We start from the raw sequence: 17,237 nt of genomic DNA on the forward strand, positions 1-17,237 counted from the left end.
CGCTTTCCTACACTACTACCAGTATTTTTAGTTTCTCCCCTTTTTCTGTGACGTGTTTCTCATTTTGGCCAAGGCTCAAAGAGCTACAGTTATTTCCCGTCGCTGTGAAACATCTTTTCTAAATTTTCTTATCACTTCAGAGTTATATATATGGTGATTCAATTCTATATTCGAGCATGCCAAAAATTTAATATTCGATTCAATATCTGTATCTATTTCATCCCTAATAAGCTTTCACTTTTGTACGACTTTGAATTTTGCAGACTAGTAACTATTTACTTAATAATGTAGATCCATATGGCTTGTAGCTTTTTAATAACGTGGTTCATATAACCATCGAACTCCCGTCCTTGTCCCTCCGCTTGTATTCTTCCATAACATTCTTATTCCACTCTACTCTTCCATAACAGCTGTGTTTTTCTTCCCTTTCACGTATTTGACTAATGAGATTTCGCACACATTTTCTGACTCTCACATACAAGGGGCTGTGATGTGCAGTGGTGGACTGATTTTGGTTCTGGAATCGTGTTTTCTTTTTTTTTTAAGCGCTTAATTTACGCTTTCATTTCAGGCCCTCGCGTTGAAGGACGCCCCTGGCAAGCTTCACGCTATTCAGTGTGACGTCAGCAATGAGGAAAGCATCCTGGCGGCATTCAAATGGGTTAAAGAGAACTTGAAAGGTGTCGATATCTTGATTAACAACGCTGGTGTTGGCAATGACGCTGATCTGATTTGTAAGTATCCAAAATCATTCCTATAATGTAATGTTACTTAAAATCCGTCTTGATTGCAAATTTTTTTATTATTATTCATATGACCGGTTTCGGTTCATTCAGAACCATCTTCAGATCTGTAAATTATCTTCAGATCTGTAAATTATTTTTACAGATCTGAAGATGGTTCTGAATGAACCGAAACCGGTCATATGAATAATTTAAAAAAATTTGCAATTCCTATAATGCATTCCCGTAAATACGTAGTACTGCTCTAAGTATTTAAGTATCAGTCATCGAGGGCTATTACAATCGTAGATCTGTGACCTGTTATCACAGCTGCACCAAAATTTCACTGTTATATTTGATTTCAAAAGGCACTATCGCTAACTAAGTAAACAGAGTCTATTTATTTATTCATCCAGGGATCATCTCGCAACAATATAAGAGTTGCCATCACAATACAACGAAAACGTAAAGCTAAAAATGTAAATGTCGTGTGACTAGGGACTCCCGTCGGGTAGACCGTTCGTCGAGTACCAGTCTTTCGATTTGACGCCACTTCGGCAACTAGCTCGTCGGTGGGGATGAAATGATGATGATGATGAGAACAACACAATACCCAGCCCATGAGTGGAGATAATCTCCGACCCAGCCGGGAATCGAATCAGGGCCCGTAGGATTGATATTCTTTCGCGCTGACCACTTCGCTACCGAGGGCGGATAACGTAAACCTAAAAGTAAACATATAACATCTATGTTTTTACAAGAAAGGGAGAGGGGGTGGCCGTCGTCTTGTTGAAGAAACCATTTCGGCATTTGCCTGCAACGATTTAGGAACACCACAGAAAACATGGATCAAGCTAGCCGGACGGAGCAACCTCAGTCATCCCGAGTTAGAGGGCAGTTTCTTAACAACTACAGGGTGGTCCAGTGATAGTGACCGGGCCAAATATCTCACGAAATGAGCATCAAACGAAAAAACTACAAAAAACGAAACTCGTCTAGCTTGAAGGGGGAAACCAGATGGCGCTATAGTTGGCCCGCTAGATGGCGCTGCCATAGGTCGAACGGATATCAACTGCGTTTTTTTAAATAGGAACCCCCATTTTTTATTACATATTCGTGTAGTGCGTAGAGAAATATGAATGTTTTATTTGGACCACTTTTTCGCTTTGTGATAGATGGCCCTGTAATAGTCACAAACGTATGATTACGTGGTATCACGTAACATTCCGCCAGTGCGGACGGTATTTGCGTCGTGATACATTACCCGTGTTAAAATGGACCGTTTACCAATTGCGGAAAGGTTGATATCGTGTTGATGTACGGCTATTGTGATCAGAATGCCCAACGGGCGTGTGCTATGTATGCTGCTTGGTATCCTGGACGACATCAAGTTCGGACCGTTCGCCGGATAGTTACATTATTTAAGGAAACAGGAAGTGTTGAGCCACATGTGAAACGTCAGCCACGACCTGCAACAAGTGGTGATTCCCAGGTAGGTGTTTTAGCTGCTGTCACGGCTAATCCGCACATCAGTAGCAGACAAATTGGAGGAGAATCGGGAATCTCAGAAACGTCGGTGTTGAGAGGAATGTCGTTACACATACTGCCAAATGCATTGAGGTTGACGGACATCATTTTGTGCATTTATTGCATTAATTTGGTATTTATAGATAATCTCGCTGTTAACAGCATGCTTTCTCAGAAATGATAAGTTCACAAAGATACATGTATCACATTGGAACAACCGAAATAAAATGTTCAAACGTACCTACGTTCTGTATTTTAATTTAAAACACCTACCTGTTACCAACTGCTCGTCTAAAACTATGAGCCATATGTTTGTGACTATTACAGCGCCATCTATCACAAAACGAAAAAAGTGGTCCAACTAAAACATTCATATTTCTTTACGTACTACACCAATATGTAATAAAAAATGGGGGTTCCTATTTAAAAGAACGCAGTTGATATCCGTTTCACCTATGGCAGCGCCATCTAGCGGGCCAACTATAGCGCCGGTATTTGAAACTTATTTCGTGAGATATTTGTCCCGGTCACTATCAATGGACCACTCTGTATACTGCCTCTTCTGTTGATCACTATAATTTTCTTTTGATCGTGCACAGTTTGCACCAGATAACTTATAATATAAAGCATCGTTTATCACTTAAAACACTACAGACACTACCTGGTGACTCTTGGACCACGAACATGCTGCTATACCCCTTTCAGTCCACACAGTATGCTCAGAAAACTGGCAAAAATTCCAGAAAACACGGTATATTTCCCGAACTCATCCCAGAGATCCTAAATCTTTGTTTCAGTTACAAGTTAGAAATATACAAGTGCGGATATTCACTGTATAATATATATTTGAAATACGCGGGAATGTACACAGTTCGTTACGAGCGTGATTTCAGCATGTAAATTGTGAAAAGTTACATTTATAAGTACTGTCGACGTCAACTCGTACAGCTGAATCTCAGTTGTACTGTGATGTTTGGGAGAGTCGAATATGTTATTTCAGAAGGAGTCATCAAGTCATTTACCTCAGAACGTGAATCAGAGTGACTATATGATAATTTGAAATTGAGTCCCTCTGAAGTTTTGCTAACTACCAGGAGATGTCAGCACCAATTCCGATCTCCGCCGGCCGGCCGGCTGCACACATCTGTGACATACGCAGTGGTGGAACGTGCAGACACTCTCATTCGAGGTGACGACGGTTCACAAACACGTCACTGTTCAGCTTGTAGTCTCTGTTGGTACTGCTGACACACTCGTCCACCAGTTGGGGTACTCGAAGGTATTGTGTTGGCAGAAGAGCCAACACCGTGTTGCTAGAGGAGGCCGAAATGCACGCGCTTAGCTCACGCGGGCTGGCGTGAGGTCTGGAAAATGACAAGGAATTATAGTAGCCAAAAATAGTACATAGCTTCTGGAATACTTAACTTTAATCCATAATTGGAGAACATCGCTCTTGTTTATACATTATCTAATCTCAATATAAACTGGTCATGGCGCCTTGCTAGGTCGTAGCAAATGACGTAGCTGAAGGCTATGCTAACTATCGTCTCGGCAAATGAGAGCGTATTTGTCAGTGTAGCTTCGCTAGCAAAGTCGACTGTACAACTGGGGCGCGTGCTAGAAAGTGTCTCTAGACCTGCCGTGTGGCGGCGCTCGGTCTGCAATCACTGACAGTGGCCACACGCGGGTCCGACGTATACCAACGGACCGCGGCCGATTTAAAGGCTACCACCTAGCAAGTGTGGTGTCTGGCGGTGACACCACAAAAGGTGTCTTCCCGCTGGTTTCCTCATTGCCTAACAGAAGACCATAAAGAGCAACGAACGACCTTCTATGCGGAATTGTTTGTGCGTTACGAGGTTGATCGTAGCACTTTTTGTCAAACATCGTCACAGCCGACGACACATTGGTTCATCACTTCGAACCGGAAACAAAACGGCAATCCACGGAGTGGTGCCATACCATCTCTCCCCCGAAGAAAAAGTTCAAAGCCCACCATCAACCGGTAAAGTCACGGCGACGGCCTTCTGGGAGTCTCAAAGGGTTATCCTCTTCGGCGTCTTCTCTAATGGTGCAACGTTCTACTGTGCTACGCTCAGGAAATTGAAGAAATGACTTCAGCGTGTACGTCACCAAAAAAATGCAAACTAACTTCCCCTTATCCATGGCAACCAAAGGCCTCACACAAGATTATGCAACCGAGAGGAGCTGTAAGTAGGCTGTTTAGGTTTTATGTTGGTAGCGCCACGTAGCACTCTGTATGAAAATCAATGACTGTGCTGCGTGCAGTCTGTGGCTGGTTCGATTCATTGTTGGAATATTCGCTTGTGTAGTGTTGGGCAATTGGATGTGAACAGCGCGTAGCGTTGCGCAGTTGGAGGTGAGCCGTCAGCAGTGGTGGATATGGGGAGAGAGATGGCAGAGTTTCGAGAGCGGACGATGTAGACGTGTGTCCGTCAGAAAAAGGAAAGTTGTAAGATTGTATGTGATGAACTGACATTTGAACACTATTAAGGTAAATACATTGTTTGTTCTTCATCAAAACCTTTCATTTGCTAACTATACCTATCAGTAGTTAGTGCTTTCAGTAGTTAGAATCTTTTATTTAGCTGACAGTATTGGCACTCGCTGTAATGCAATAGTTTGATTAACGAAGATTTTTGTGACGTTAGTGATTCATGAGAGGTATAGGTTATTGTTAGTCAGGGCCGTTCTTTTGTAGGCATAATTGAAAGTCAGATTGCGTTGCGCTAAAAAACAAAAAAAAATATTGTGTGTCAGTTTAGTGTTGATCAGAATAAGTAAAGATAGAAATGTCTGAGTACGTTCAGTTTTGCTCAGCTGTTTGAAAATCAAATAACGTAGAAGTTTTCCAGCACTGTCATTTATAAAATTGTTCTAAGGGGGTGTTTCAGAGCTCGCAAAACTTCATTGGACTGTTCTTCGTCATCCACCCTACTACCTCGATCTTGCACCTTCCGACTTCCATCTGTGGCACAATCGACTCCTCACTCCGCGGGAAGCAATATGTGGATGATGGCGATTACTGATGCAGTAAGACGCTGGTTCCCACCTCCACTAGTAGAATGGTAACATGCAGGAAAACAGTCCCTTCCAGTTAGGTGGCGTAAGACCGTCTCAATAAACGGGGATAATGTTTAAAAATAGGATTTTGTAGCCAAAAGAGTGACGGGTAGTATGATGTATTGGAATCCTGAATAAACCCATCCCGCTTTCTGAAGAAAAGTGTTGAACTATTCACTGAACGCCACTGAACTATTCACTGAACTCGCGAGCAGACAGTTGTAAACCTGACCAATGGCCATCCTTGATCAGTGGCGCTGCGAGTGCCAGGAAGATTCTTTAACCTGGTCACAAACTGTGACCTCTTCTAAGTCAAAGTACCGTCGCTTTTGAAGTGGTTTCTCTACGACATTTTAGTGTAGCTTTGTAGTTGCTTTATAAACACTCAGCACTCACTAACTACATTTTTTAACAGCTGGTAAAACAGAAGACTGGAAGCGCATTCTGGACGTAAACGTGCTTGGCTTGAGCATCTGTACCAGGGAGGCCGTGCAGGACATGCTGAACAGGGGCGTCGACGACGGCGTCATTATTCACATCAGCAGGTAGGCAGCTACGTCTAACAGTGCAGGATGTTTACCTTATTGGTCTCATTGTGGTCTACATACAGCCGCGCGGGGTAGCCGCGCGGTCTTAGGCGTATTGTCACGGACCGCGCGGCTCACCTCCGTCGGAGGTTCCAGTCCTCCCTCGGGCATTGGTGTGTGTGTGTGTGTTGTCCTTAGCGTAAGTTGGTTAGATTAAGTACTGCGTAAGCTTAGGGACCGATGACCTCAGACGTTTGGTCGCATAGGCTCTTACCAAACATTTCCATTTCTACATACAGTGTGTCTCGTTCGTCATCCCCTTACAGGCAGGGGTTAGACATATGATTTCTGCGACATTCTCACATTTATGTCTATTGTTTCCTAGGTCGACCAGTCGCTTTCCTTCCTTACAGGTAGTAATTCAGACTTTGGGTAGTCTGACACTTCTCATTCTGTTTACAAGCTAATTTCAACCCATCACCTCTGTATTCAATTATTTCCTCATTAACAGAAATCGCAAACACCTCAATTCGAACGTTTTCATTTTTAACCATATCTCTTCCTGAGCAGGCCTTCACTTTTCTCAAGAATCTCATATTGGCAGCTTGTATTTTGCTGTCGTGTTTCTTTTTCTTTAACAGTCGCTTCTTTCGACAGTAAAGGTATTGTCACAGTAAAAAAATAATAATTTTTTGTGTTTTTCGTGTTTTGTAGTTCCGGTTATTGTCCGACATATCGCTTGAAATTTGTGTTTCATCTACATCATGATCATAAACATAAAGCGAGTCACAGCACGCATGTTTAAAACGTGTCACCGATTCAGTTATTTAGTTGTTAATTACTACCATAGACCACACCACTGTGTATTTATATTTAAAGGCCATAACTTTGGCGTTGTTAATGAAATTTTAAGACAGTATTGTGTGCATATTTGGTGTAGGCATTGTACTGCTAACTGGAGGTCACCTTCACATTTTGTATTTTTACATCGTCATCTGTAAATACTCATCCACTTACATTAGTGTGTTAATGTAAGTTAATTGCTGGACAGTTATGAGATTTCCAACTTTCAAGAATATTGTCAACATGCTATAAACGACTGGATGAGAGAGAACACCATTGCCTCACACTTTGGTTGGTTTTTATCTCATCTGTTATGTTATTTTATCACTGTAATTGTTTCACGATATAAGCTTTACATTGCCCTTAGAGGGTGTTTTGGATAGTCACTGTCACTCATTATTGTTCGTAATTTATTTTGATCAACTGATTCGAAATCATTCTCGAAAATCTATAAAAGCATGTCGGTTTCAACGTGAAATTATTATTTTGTTTTTATATGATTGTTTCATTTTTTAAAATACGTTGTTTTATTGACAGCCATGTGGCAAAATTTACCGAATACTTTAGCAGTATCATGCATTTTCCTCTGCAGCACTAAATTAGGTGGAATCTAAGATACTTTTTTATCATGTTTTAAGCCCTTAACTGCTCCGACCTGTCCCTTCTTCTCATTTCCTTACAAATGATGGAATATTTAAGTATACATTGTACAAGCATGCACCTTTAACAAACAATCAACTAAATCGTACATCTCTGACTAAAAAAGATATATTTGATGAAAAGAAGAGACATCTTTTAACTAAGATTCGTCTTGTAACAATGAACCGGCTGGCATTTAAGAAGTAACCAGTGAGACGTAGTGTACAAACGCATCCTATGTGCACCGTAACGAAAGGGGATCTAGGGAGAAGCCAGACAAACGTGTGCTTTCTGAAGAGGCGCTGCAGCCTTTCCGATAGTTTCAAGGGCAACAGTCTGGATGATTGAGATATCTGCTCTGAAACACTAACAAACATAGTCTCAGTACGTTTCTACTGCGGCACGTTTGAAAGCAAAGGGAACCACAGTCGTTACATTTTCCGCGTACGTGGAACTGTACTGCTTCATGAAGTCTCCAGTCTTTAATTAAAATATTCCGGAGGTAAAATAGTACTTCCACTCAGCAGTGGTCGAGGACTACAAGCAGGATGTCGAAAACAGGTGACAAACTAGTGTCTACAGGCGGGGAGTGAAACATTAGATCCCTTCATCGCCTTTCTTTTCTATTTTTCTGTCTTGTGACACGTTTGATGCGGCCGCCACAATTCCTCAACCTCACCCACGCCATCTCTTCATCTAAAGAGTGGCATTTGCACACTACGTCTTCATTTATTTGTTGGATATATCCCAATCTCTGTTTTCCTCTACTGTTTTTACCTTCTACAGCTCCCTTTAATACCATGGAAGTTATTCCATGGTCTGACCACATGTCCTGCCGTTCTTTTGGCCAGTTTTTTTCCATGTGTTCCTTCTCCACCGATATTCTTGGCACGCGGAGTGGCCGCGCGGTTTAGGGCGCCGTGTTACGGATTGTGCGGCCCCTCACGCTGGAGATTCGAGCCCTCCCTCTGGCATGGGTGTGTGGTGTTCTTAGTATAAGTTTTGGTATGTCCATCCCTTTAGCAGGAGGTCTCTCGAACGACGGCCGTTTACTATCGTGAGAAATAAATAAAAACACCTACATCCGTCCTTATGATTTTATTTTATTTTGTCGCTACTGAAGCGTTGAAACTGATTGCGACAAAATAAACTACAATCATAAGGACGGCTGTATGTGTTTTTATTTATTTGTCACGTTAGCATAAGTTAGTTTAAGTAGTGTGTACGTCTAGGGACCAATGACCTTAGCAGTGTGGTCCCTTAGAAATACACACACACTTCAACCTTCTACATTCTTCTGCAGCATCACATCTCTGCCACATCGATTCTCTTCTGTTCCGGTTTTCCTATAGTCCATGATTCACTACAACACAATGCTGTGCTCTAAACGCACATTGTCAGATATTTCTTTCTCAAATTAAGGTCTCTGTTTAATACTAGTAGATTTCTTTTGGTCAAGAAGGCCCTCTTTGCCTGTGCTAGTTTGCTTTTTATGTTCTCCATGATTCGTCCTTTATGGGTTATTTTGCTTCCGAGGTAGCAGAATTACTTAACATTCTCTACTTTGTGATCACCGATTTTGATATTAAGTTTCTCGCTGTTCTTCTTTCTGCTACTTCTCTTTACTTCCGTCTGTCTTCGGTTTGTTCTCAATCCAAATTCTGTACTCATTAGAGTGTTCATTCTGTTCAAAAGATCTTGTAATTCTTCACCTTCACTCAAGGGAGTAATGCCGTCAGCGACTCTTATCACTGATAAGGTACGCCAGAGAATTTAAAGGATGAACTTGATAGCTTGAACTTTAGTGAAATAAATTATAAAGAAAATCAAAGCAACGAAAATTTAATTCCGATGGAGAATTTGAATTCTATAGAACCAAAAGAAAGAGAGGAAGAATGGACGGTGAACATGAACTGGGAGGGGGAAAGTAACGAAAAGGGAAGCCAGTTATTACAGTTTTTCACAGAACATAATTTCATCATTGTTAATATTTATTTTAAGAATTATCAAAAATAACTGTATACCCAGTAAGGACCGGATGACACCGGAATGTTTCAAACAGATTATGTCACGATAATACTCTCACTTGAAAACTAGATTTTAAATTGCAAAACATATTCAAGGGCACATCTGAACTCTAACCAGATTTATTGGTGATTAATGCAGATTAAAGCTAAACAAAACTACAGATCTCTAGGAAATTAAGGAGATAAGACTTAGATAAATTGACAGAACCAGATGCTGTTGAGAGTGTCGAAAGAATCCTTAGAAACGATTGATTGAAAAGGGAAAATTAATACGACAGGAGGCGAATGAGTACGTATCACAGATAAAATAGTGTGAGCTGTACTGGACAAAGAGGCAATAAGAGAAGGCCACGTAGAAATCTTTATTTAACACTCGAAATGTTGAAATTAACTGACAAAAGGAAGACATCCAAAAATGCAACAAATGATCCAACTAAAAGTGGATACAGATGCCTAAAAAAGGAAATTAGCAGAAAGTGCAAAATGTCTTTGCAAGAATGGCTAGACTAATAGAAAGAAAATCAAATTAAACAGATCTTCGGAGAAAAGGGAAGCACCTATATGAATATGAAGACGACAAGGTAATACTAAGCAAATAAGGGAAAGATGTGTAACTGTTACTACATTTAGCCCATTCTGCGACAACACGGTCAGTAGCTTCATGGAAAAATGTTTGTTGTTGTTTCTGGAACCATGAATGTACCCAAGCGTGCACCTCTTCCACCGAAGCAAATCGACGGCTACGAATGCCTTTATTCCGGGCTCCAAAAATATGGAACACATATGGGAAGAGATCGAGACAGTATGCGGGATGTGTAAATGGCTTAGCAGCGAAACTTATGCAGTGTAGTTGAAAGAACAAGCACGTCAGCTCAGAGAAAGAACCACAATTTAAAGATAGCAGTATGTGGACACACTGCAAAAATTAAACTGCAACATCAAGTCCAAACGCCCAGGATGTTGATGGACAACATCATTCTGTTGCTGGATAATGCCCGTCACCATGTTGCCAAGCTTGTTTCAACTACGCTGCAGAAGATTTGCTGGAAAGCCCTTAAATATCCTCTATACAGTACCTATCTCTCCCCATGCGATTTCCATGACTTTAGAGCCCCTAAGAAAGTCGCTTTGGTACCATCATGGTTCCGTAGGCAACGACAAACATTTTTCTATGAAGGCACTGACTGTGTTGTCTCACGGTGAGATATATGTATTAACAGTTATTCCGATTAGTTTGGAAATACACTCCTGGAAATTGAAATAAGAACACCGTGAATTCATTGTCCCAGGAAGGGGAAACTTTATTGACGCATTCCTGGGGTCAGATACATCACATGATCACACTGACAGAACCACAGGCACATAGACACAGGCAACAGAGCATGCACAATGTCGGCACTAGTACAGTGTATATCCACCTTTCGCAGCAATGCAGGCTGCTATTCTCCCATGGAGACGATCGTAGAGATGCTGGATGTAGTCCTGTGGAACGGCTTGCCATGCCATTTCCACCTGGCGCCTCAGTTGGACCAGCGTTCGTGCTGGACGTACAGACCGCGTGAGACGACGCTTCATCCAGTCCCAAACATGCTCAATGGGGGACAGATCCGGAGATCTTGCTGGCCAGGGTAGTTGACTTACACCTTCTAGAGCACGTTGGGTGGCACGGGATACATGCGGACGTGCATTGTCCTGTTGGAACAGCAAGTTCCCTTGCCGGTCTAGGAATGGTAGAACGATGGGTTCGATGACGGTTTGGATGTACCGTGCACTATTCAGTGTCCCCTCGACGATCACCAGTGGTGTACGGCCAGTGTAGGAGATCGCTCCCCACACCATGATGCCGGGTGTTGGCCCTGTGTGCCTCGGTCGTATGCAGTCCTGATTGTGGCGCTCACCTGCACGGCGCCAAACACGCATACGACCATCATTGGCACCAAGGCAGAAGCAACTCTCATCGCTGAAGACGACACGTCTCCATTCGTCCCTCCATTCACGCCTGTCGCGACACCACTGGAGGCGGGCTGCACGATGCTGGGGCGTGAGCGGAAGACGGCCTAACGGTGTGCGGGACCGTAGCCCAGCTTCATGGAGACGGTTGCGAATGATCCTCGCCGATACCCCAGGAGCAACAGTGTCCCTAATTTGCTGGGAAGTGGCGGTGCGGTCCCCTACGGCACTGCGTAGGATCCTACGGTCTTGGCGTGCATCTGTGCGTCGCTGCGGTCCGGTCCCAGGTCGACGGGCACGTGCACCTTCCGCCCACCACTGGCGACAACATCGATGTACTGTGGAGACCTCACGCCCCACGTGTTGAGCAATTCGGCGGTACGTCCACCCGGCCTCCCGCATGCCCACTATACGCCCTCGCTCAAAGTCCGTCAACTGCACATACGGTTCACGTCCACGCTGTCGCGGCATGCTACTAGTGTTAAAGACTGCGATGGAGTTCCGTATGCCACGGCAAACTGGCTGACACTGACGGCGGCGGTGCACAAATGCTGTGCAGCTAGCGCCATTCGACGGCCAACACCGCGGTTCCTGGTGTGTCCGCTGTGCCGTGCGTGTGATCATTGCTTGTACAGCCCTCTCGCAGTGTCCGGAGCAAGTATGGTGGGTCTGACACACCGGTGTCAATGTGTTCTTTTTTCCATTTCCAGGAGTGTAATAAGCAGTCTCTTTACTTTTTCTTCCCATCCGGCACTTTTGACTGCCCTTATATATGAGGGATAAGACCCGAGGTTTTTCGGCACCCTGCAATGGCTGTGTAGTGCTGCCACAGAAAATATGAAGGCTGCCTGCAGCATTTTGTCTGTCCACAGTGATCTGGGCCACATGTCGCCTCCCGCCGGCAACATCGCAATGTACACTGCGAGCAAGCACATGGTCAAGACGCTGCTCGACGGACTGCGGAAGGACCTCGCTAAGAAGAAAAGCAAGATACGCGTTGGGGTGAGTCATCATTGACACACTGCGATACTGAACATTTGTCGTAATTGTTGTGTAATGTAGCTACATTTCTTCCACAAAAAAAGAGTATGAGGCTAGGAAATTACGCTGTAACCTGTAGAATTGTTCTGCAGCACCAAGCAATGTGGTTGATACACTCATTGCAAGCACATTCAATGATAGTACCTCAATGTGCCATATTTATTTCCTTCTGTACAGCGTCTCTTTGTGCGAAGGTTACTGGATATGTTTCTGACTTGTCATGTGGAATGGTTGTCAAACACCACCAGACGTTTTTGACAACCCCATGTGAGACCGAAAAATACTTCACAATTTTGTAGGAGCACTTCCTTTAAAGCCGGTTTTTGTTGCTATGAAAACATGTCCAAAGCGTGAATTCTTTAACCTATCTCCGCCCTAATTTGTTCCTGTTCGTCAGCCAGATGACTACTTATATTTACTCTTCATTCTTTTCTGTCAACAAGCCCATGAAATTAAGCACTATAAATTAATCACACTTAGCTCTGGTCCTTCATTAAACTGTGCGGCGTTAGCGATTTGTGAGATATCGAAATTCAGGTCTTCATTATTTACAAATGACATTGCCAGGTGAGCTTCACCTTTATTTAACTTAAAAGTTGGAATGTATCAACTAGCTCATAGGAATAATAAATCAAGAAGTCAGTACTCTCCACCATATCAACACTACAAAGAGGAATTTAATTATTCCTCTTCATAGCGCTCCATCTCAGCGCCATTAAATTTCAAAGTCAACAGTACCTCAGTTTTAATAGCGCCGCATGGTTTTCCTGCCGCTCCAAAAACTTTCACGACCGACACAAGCATTCCAACCACTCCTTCTTTACTTGCAAAAGCGTCAAAATACTCTTGAACTACCGCAGAGATTTAAAGACTACTATCTCTTCGGATTTCTGAATCAACAGCACCTAATCTTGCGTGTACAGTAGCACTGATATAACATATAGTTCACATACGAACATCTCCGTCAAACAAATCTTCAACAACGATTCTATAATCAAAATCCTTGTTATCAGAAGAACTTGCACCTTGCACTTGCATCGAAGATAAACACTGAAACTGTTTCAACTGCCTGTCAAGACACGACATGTCACATAAACGCTGTGCCTCGCACCACTCTTTATGTGTGTCTAAAAGAAAAGTAGCAACATCATCTACCCTTAAAGGCAGTTTGCGTTCGGATTTCCTATGGAATAAGAATTTTTAATCCTGTCTCTTTCGTTATCTGGCACGTACGTACATTCAATTGTTGTCCATTGTTGAGCTACGTCCCACGGGCGCATTGAAGACAGCATCATCTTCTAACTTATTTTTCGGAGCCCAGATATCACATAAGTGCCAACCAAATGTTCTATCATTCGACTCCTGTCCTACTGCACTTTGTTCTGATTCATTAAACATCATTACGTACTTCGAGGTTAAACATGGCATCTCCATTTCGCACTTACTTTTCTTCCTCTTTAAATCAATTTTCTTCGTCTTTTTACTTTAAAATAAACCTTCAGATATCAAAATCAGTTGTCTCTAGTCGATCCCATACTGAGAAACTATTTACTTTCACTACTCATATGGGATGCAACGGTTCCAAAGTCCAACATCACATACTGGTTCTCATTACTTTCTGCGCCACCTGAGTTTAGCTGACTACCGATGTTACACAAAAGATGCATGGGCTTACTGCCATCTTGCCTTTGTTAAAAGTTCTTACTGCCACTGTCATGTCCATGCAAACATTCTACCTATTTCAAAAATCTGACATAATTGTCATAATTATCTCAGAGTGTTGACATTAACTTGCAGTAGATGTAGAAAGGTAATATTATCTTGAAACCAGCCTCAAAGACCTGTGTCCAGCATACGATTCGTCTCGATTACATAATTACTGTAACTAGTATGCTGCTCTTGTATAATGTTAGCGCTTATACTAGATAACTTTTTACACACGTTTTCACTGAGTGTTGCTTGCTTTGCCTCTGGCTGTTCAGTGAAGGTGTGACAAGCATTTTCATTCAGTTCCAACTTCCGCTTGAAGTTTATCTTGGATCCTTCTGCATATGTTTTATAAAATTTATCACTGAACTAACTCATGAATTGAAATTAGATGTAATAACATTAAATTCTGAATTTACAAGTTCCTCGTGTTGTACTCTGCAGTTCGCAAACTGTTTTCAGTGTCGTGCTTCCCTTCCGATTTCAACGTAGAGATTTCAACTGAATCGTGATTTCATGAAGTGGCATCGTAATTTTTCAATTATCATCATTGAAAGCATCCACTTCTAATCTATAATTGCTAAGGACATCCATTAATGACAATATCAAAACATTACCCATCTGGTTTCACATCAGGAGACAGTCGCTCCACAATTCATTCTGCCATTATGGGAGTGTCAGTAGTACAAGTAGTAGCTGATTCACTCAGCTCGAGTGCAGTTAGTTCTAACATGAAATACCGGTCCCACACTAGGCAACTCTGCAGCAGTATTTTCATCATCTTGAATACATACCGGAATACCCCATTACGGCCGTCTCTGCCTATGTACAACAAAGAATATACATAGAAAGATAGTGAGTATGGCCCTACTTACCAGAGCAGTGGAAAATCATGATGTAGTGGAGTGGAATAAGCTTTGTTCATGAGCTAATCCCATCTAAGTCTGTAGTTATTTCGATCATTCAAAATATAGCTCTTGTGCACCAATCAAAGAAACTTTCTACGTGATTGTACACGGTCTTACTTTTCAACATCAGATAAACTACAAATTCAGCATACTGTGCTACTGATGTTGGACCACCTTCAGCGATGTGATATGTTCTCAGCCAATCCCCATCATGATATACCTCAAATGATGGGATCCTTCTCCTAATTGAAACTTCAGTCATGTCTCTCTTCGTAACAACTATAATTAACATACTCTCGTTAGCTCCAACGGTAACTAACGGTTATACTCACACGGAGCAACTATTGCGAGAATTTTCGCATGCATATTTCTTATTCAAACAGTATTACGCCTGACGGGGATATTTAGTGTCTCCCGATTTCAGCAAAAGGGACGAACGGCCAAAGGGTGTCTTTCCACTCAAACTGCGTCTTGTGTTTTAGTTTCGCTACAGGTACCAGCCTTCTGTAACAATCGAGACGCCACTTTTGCCTCTCACCAGGACAGTTTAGCGTCCTTGCTCCTAACGCTGGCGTTCCTCATCTCTCTGCATAACAATGGCCAGCCATGCTTGCCTTATACTTTTCTGAATTCTGACCTTCTACTCCACTAAAAATTCGTTAGCAATCAAACAAAATGTTGGGTTTAGATGCATATTACATCACTAAACTGCAAATTTCCTGCAGCGTACTATACAATCTATTATACAATAATTTACGCTTTCCCCCAGCTTAATAGATTACATAATATTATGTTCTGAAATGAGTGTGGATAGCGAATTGTTACTGCCACGTCTCAAGTCAGTAAGAATATCGCCCATACGAATTCGAGTACCGTCCAACGCACAGCTCTCTTCAAAGTTTCAGTGTACCAGCGGGAATTGGCGCAGCCAAGGAAAGCTCTCTGCAACGAAACATAGGTATTATATCAAATATTGTTAAGAAATTGTGGTAGAAGTGTAGGAGTGCGTAGTCAATGTTTTGAGTGGAGAACTATATGTATTTGAAACATAGACCATAAACAAAATAATCGATGACCTTGAAACGTGGTGATATAGAAGGTTACACAAAATGAGATGAGCCAACAATTGAAAATGTAGAAGCATGAAATACAGAGCTGTTGCGTCTATAAATGTGGAACCAGCAAAATCTCTGTCATAGGATTTCGTCTGACTATGCTTCCTGACCGGAATACCTCTTCAAGTCCCTCCCTGACGGTGTAACACCCTTGAAAATCAATGAACTGTAGCATTAGCATTTAATTCTCATAAACATTAGTTTTTCTGATGATAAATACTCATTATTTGCAGAAGGCCGTTACTGATCACACTATATGTCCTGATCACCAAATGCTGTAACTGTGTTTGTCAGGAATACCTCAGCTATACTGCAATTTCGTACATCTCTGATTTACATTTGAAGTCGAGACTTCATAACAATCTGTTTTGGAGGCCAAACTAAATAACAACACCTTATTGAAGAAAGATGAAGACGTGTTTACATTTGGATCAGTAATACAAACTATAATACCATCCTTACATCAATCATTGTTCTGGCATTCAACACTTCGGTTCATAGAAGGGTACCTTGTTGGTATTTATCTTTCACTATGCGTCTCCAGCAGCACATTCTACAGAAATTTTACATGTACAGTGGACAAACTGAGGAGAGAACTGGATATACTTAGAATGTTTAAAGCTGACGAGAGGATGAAAAATGTTTAAAACATTCAGTTACAGTGAACTTAAACGTGGAAGTGGAAAGGAAACGCTGATTGACAAAAAAGTACTTTATTTAATTTAGATTACCGAAGATGTTGGATCGAGAAGACATATAGCAACCAGTAGAGTAGTTCAGTAACTAGAAGAGACTGAGTCAAACAATTAGGAGCGATAACTTAAAAACAGTACCTGAAGGTGAACTCATTATTTTCTCAGGCAAGTGCAAACAGGGTGTCTCAAACCTCTTGGGTCAAATTGAAGCAGGTGATATTGGGTCCATAACCAATAAGATAGGGAACCAATGGTCGGAAATGCATATTTATGGTGTTGTAGACATTCACAGCGTACAATGTATAACAGCAACGTTGCTCATAATAATTGTTCAAAGTGACGACCGCCAATCCCGACTCATGCATGGAAATGGCACTTGACGTTCTGCTGCGCTCTCTCAAAGATCGTTGGTGTCTGTTGTACCAGGGGATAGACAACTCGGCCCGTGGTAA

At 42.1% G+C, this 17,237-nt stretch overlaps 1 protein-coding gene across 1 annotated transcript in view; it reads left to right on the top strand.

The window, feature by feature from the left end:
* The window catches only part of LOC126152586 (dehydrogenase/reductase SDR family member 11-like), a 38,409-nt gene that overhangs the window by 7,429 nt on the left and 13,743 nt on the right, over nucleotides 1-17,237 (top strand). Inside the window, exons 2-4 of the mRNA XM_049916016.1 lie at nucleotides 572-734; nucleotides 5,749-5,878; nucleotides 12,192-12,321. Of these exons, the coding sequence (XP_049771973.1) occupies nucleotides 572-734; nucleotides 5,749-5,878; nucleotides 12,192-12,321 (423 nt within the window). The remainder of the gene's footprint in view (nucleotides 1-571; nucleotides 735-5,748; nucleotides 5,879-12,191; nucleotides 12,322-17,237) is intronic.

This window comes from Schistocerca cancellata, chromosome 2, assembly GCF_023864275.1.
Source record: "Schistocerca cancellata isolate TAMUIC-IGC-003103 chromosome 2, iqSchCanc2.1, whole genome shotgun sequence".
NCBI classification, from domain to species: domain Eukaryota; kingdom Metazoa; phylum Arthropoda; class Insecta; order Orthoptera; family Acrididae; genus Schistocerca; species Schistocerca cancellata.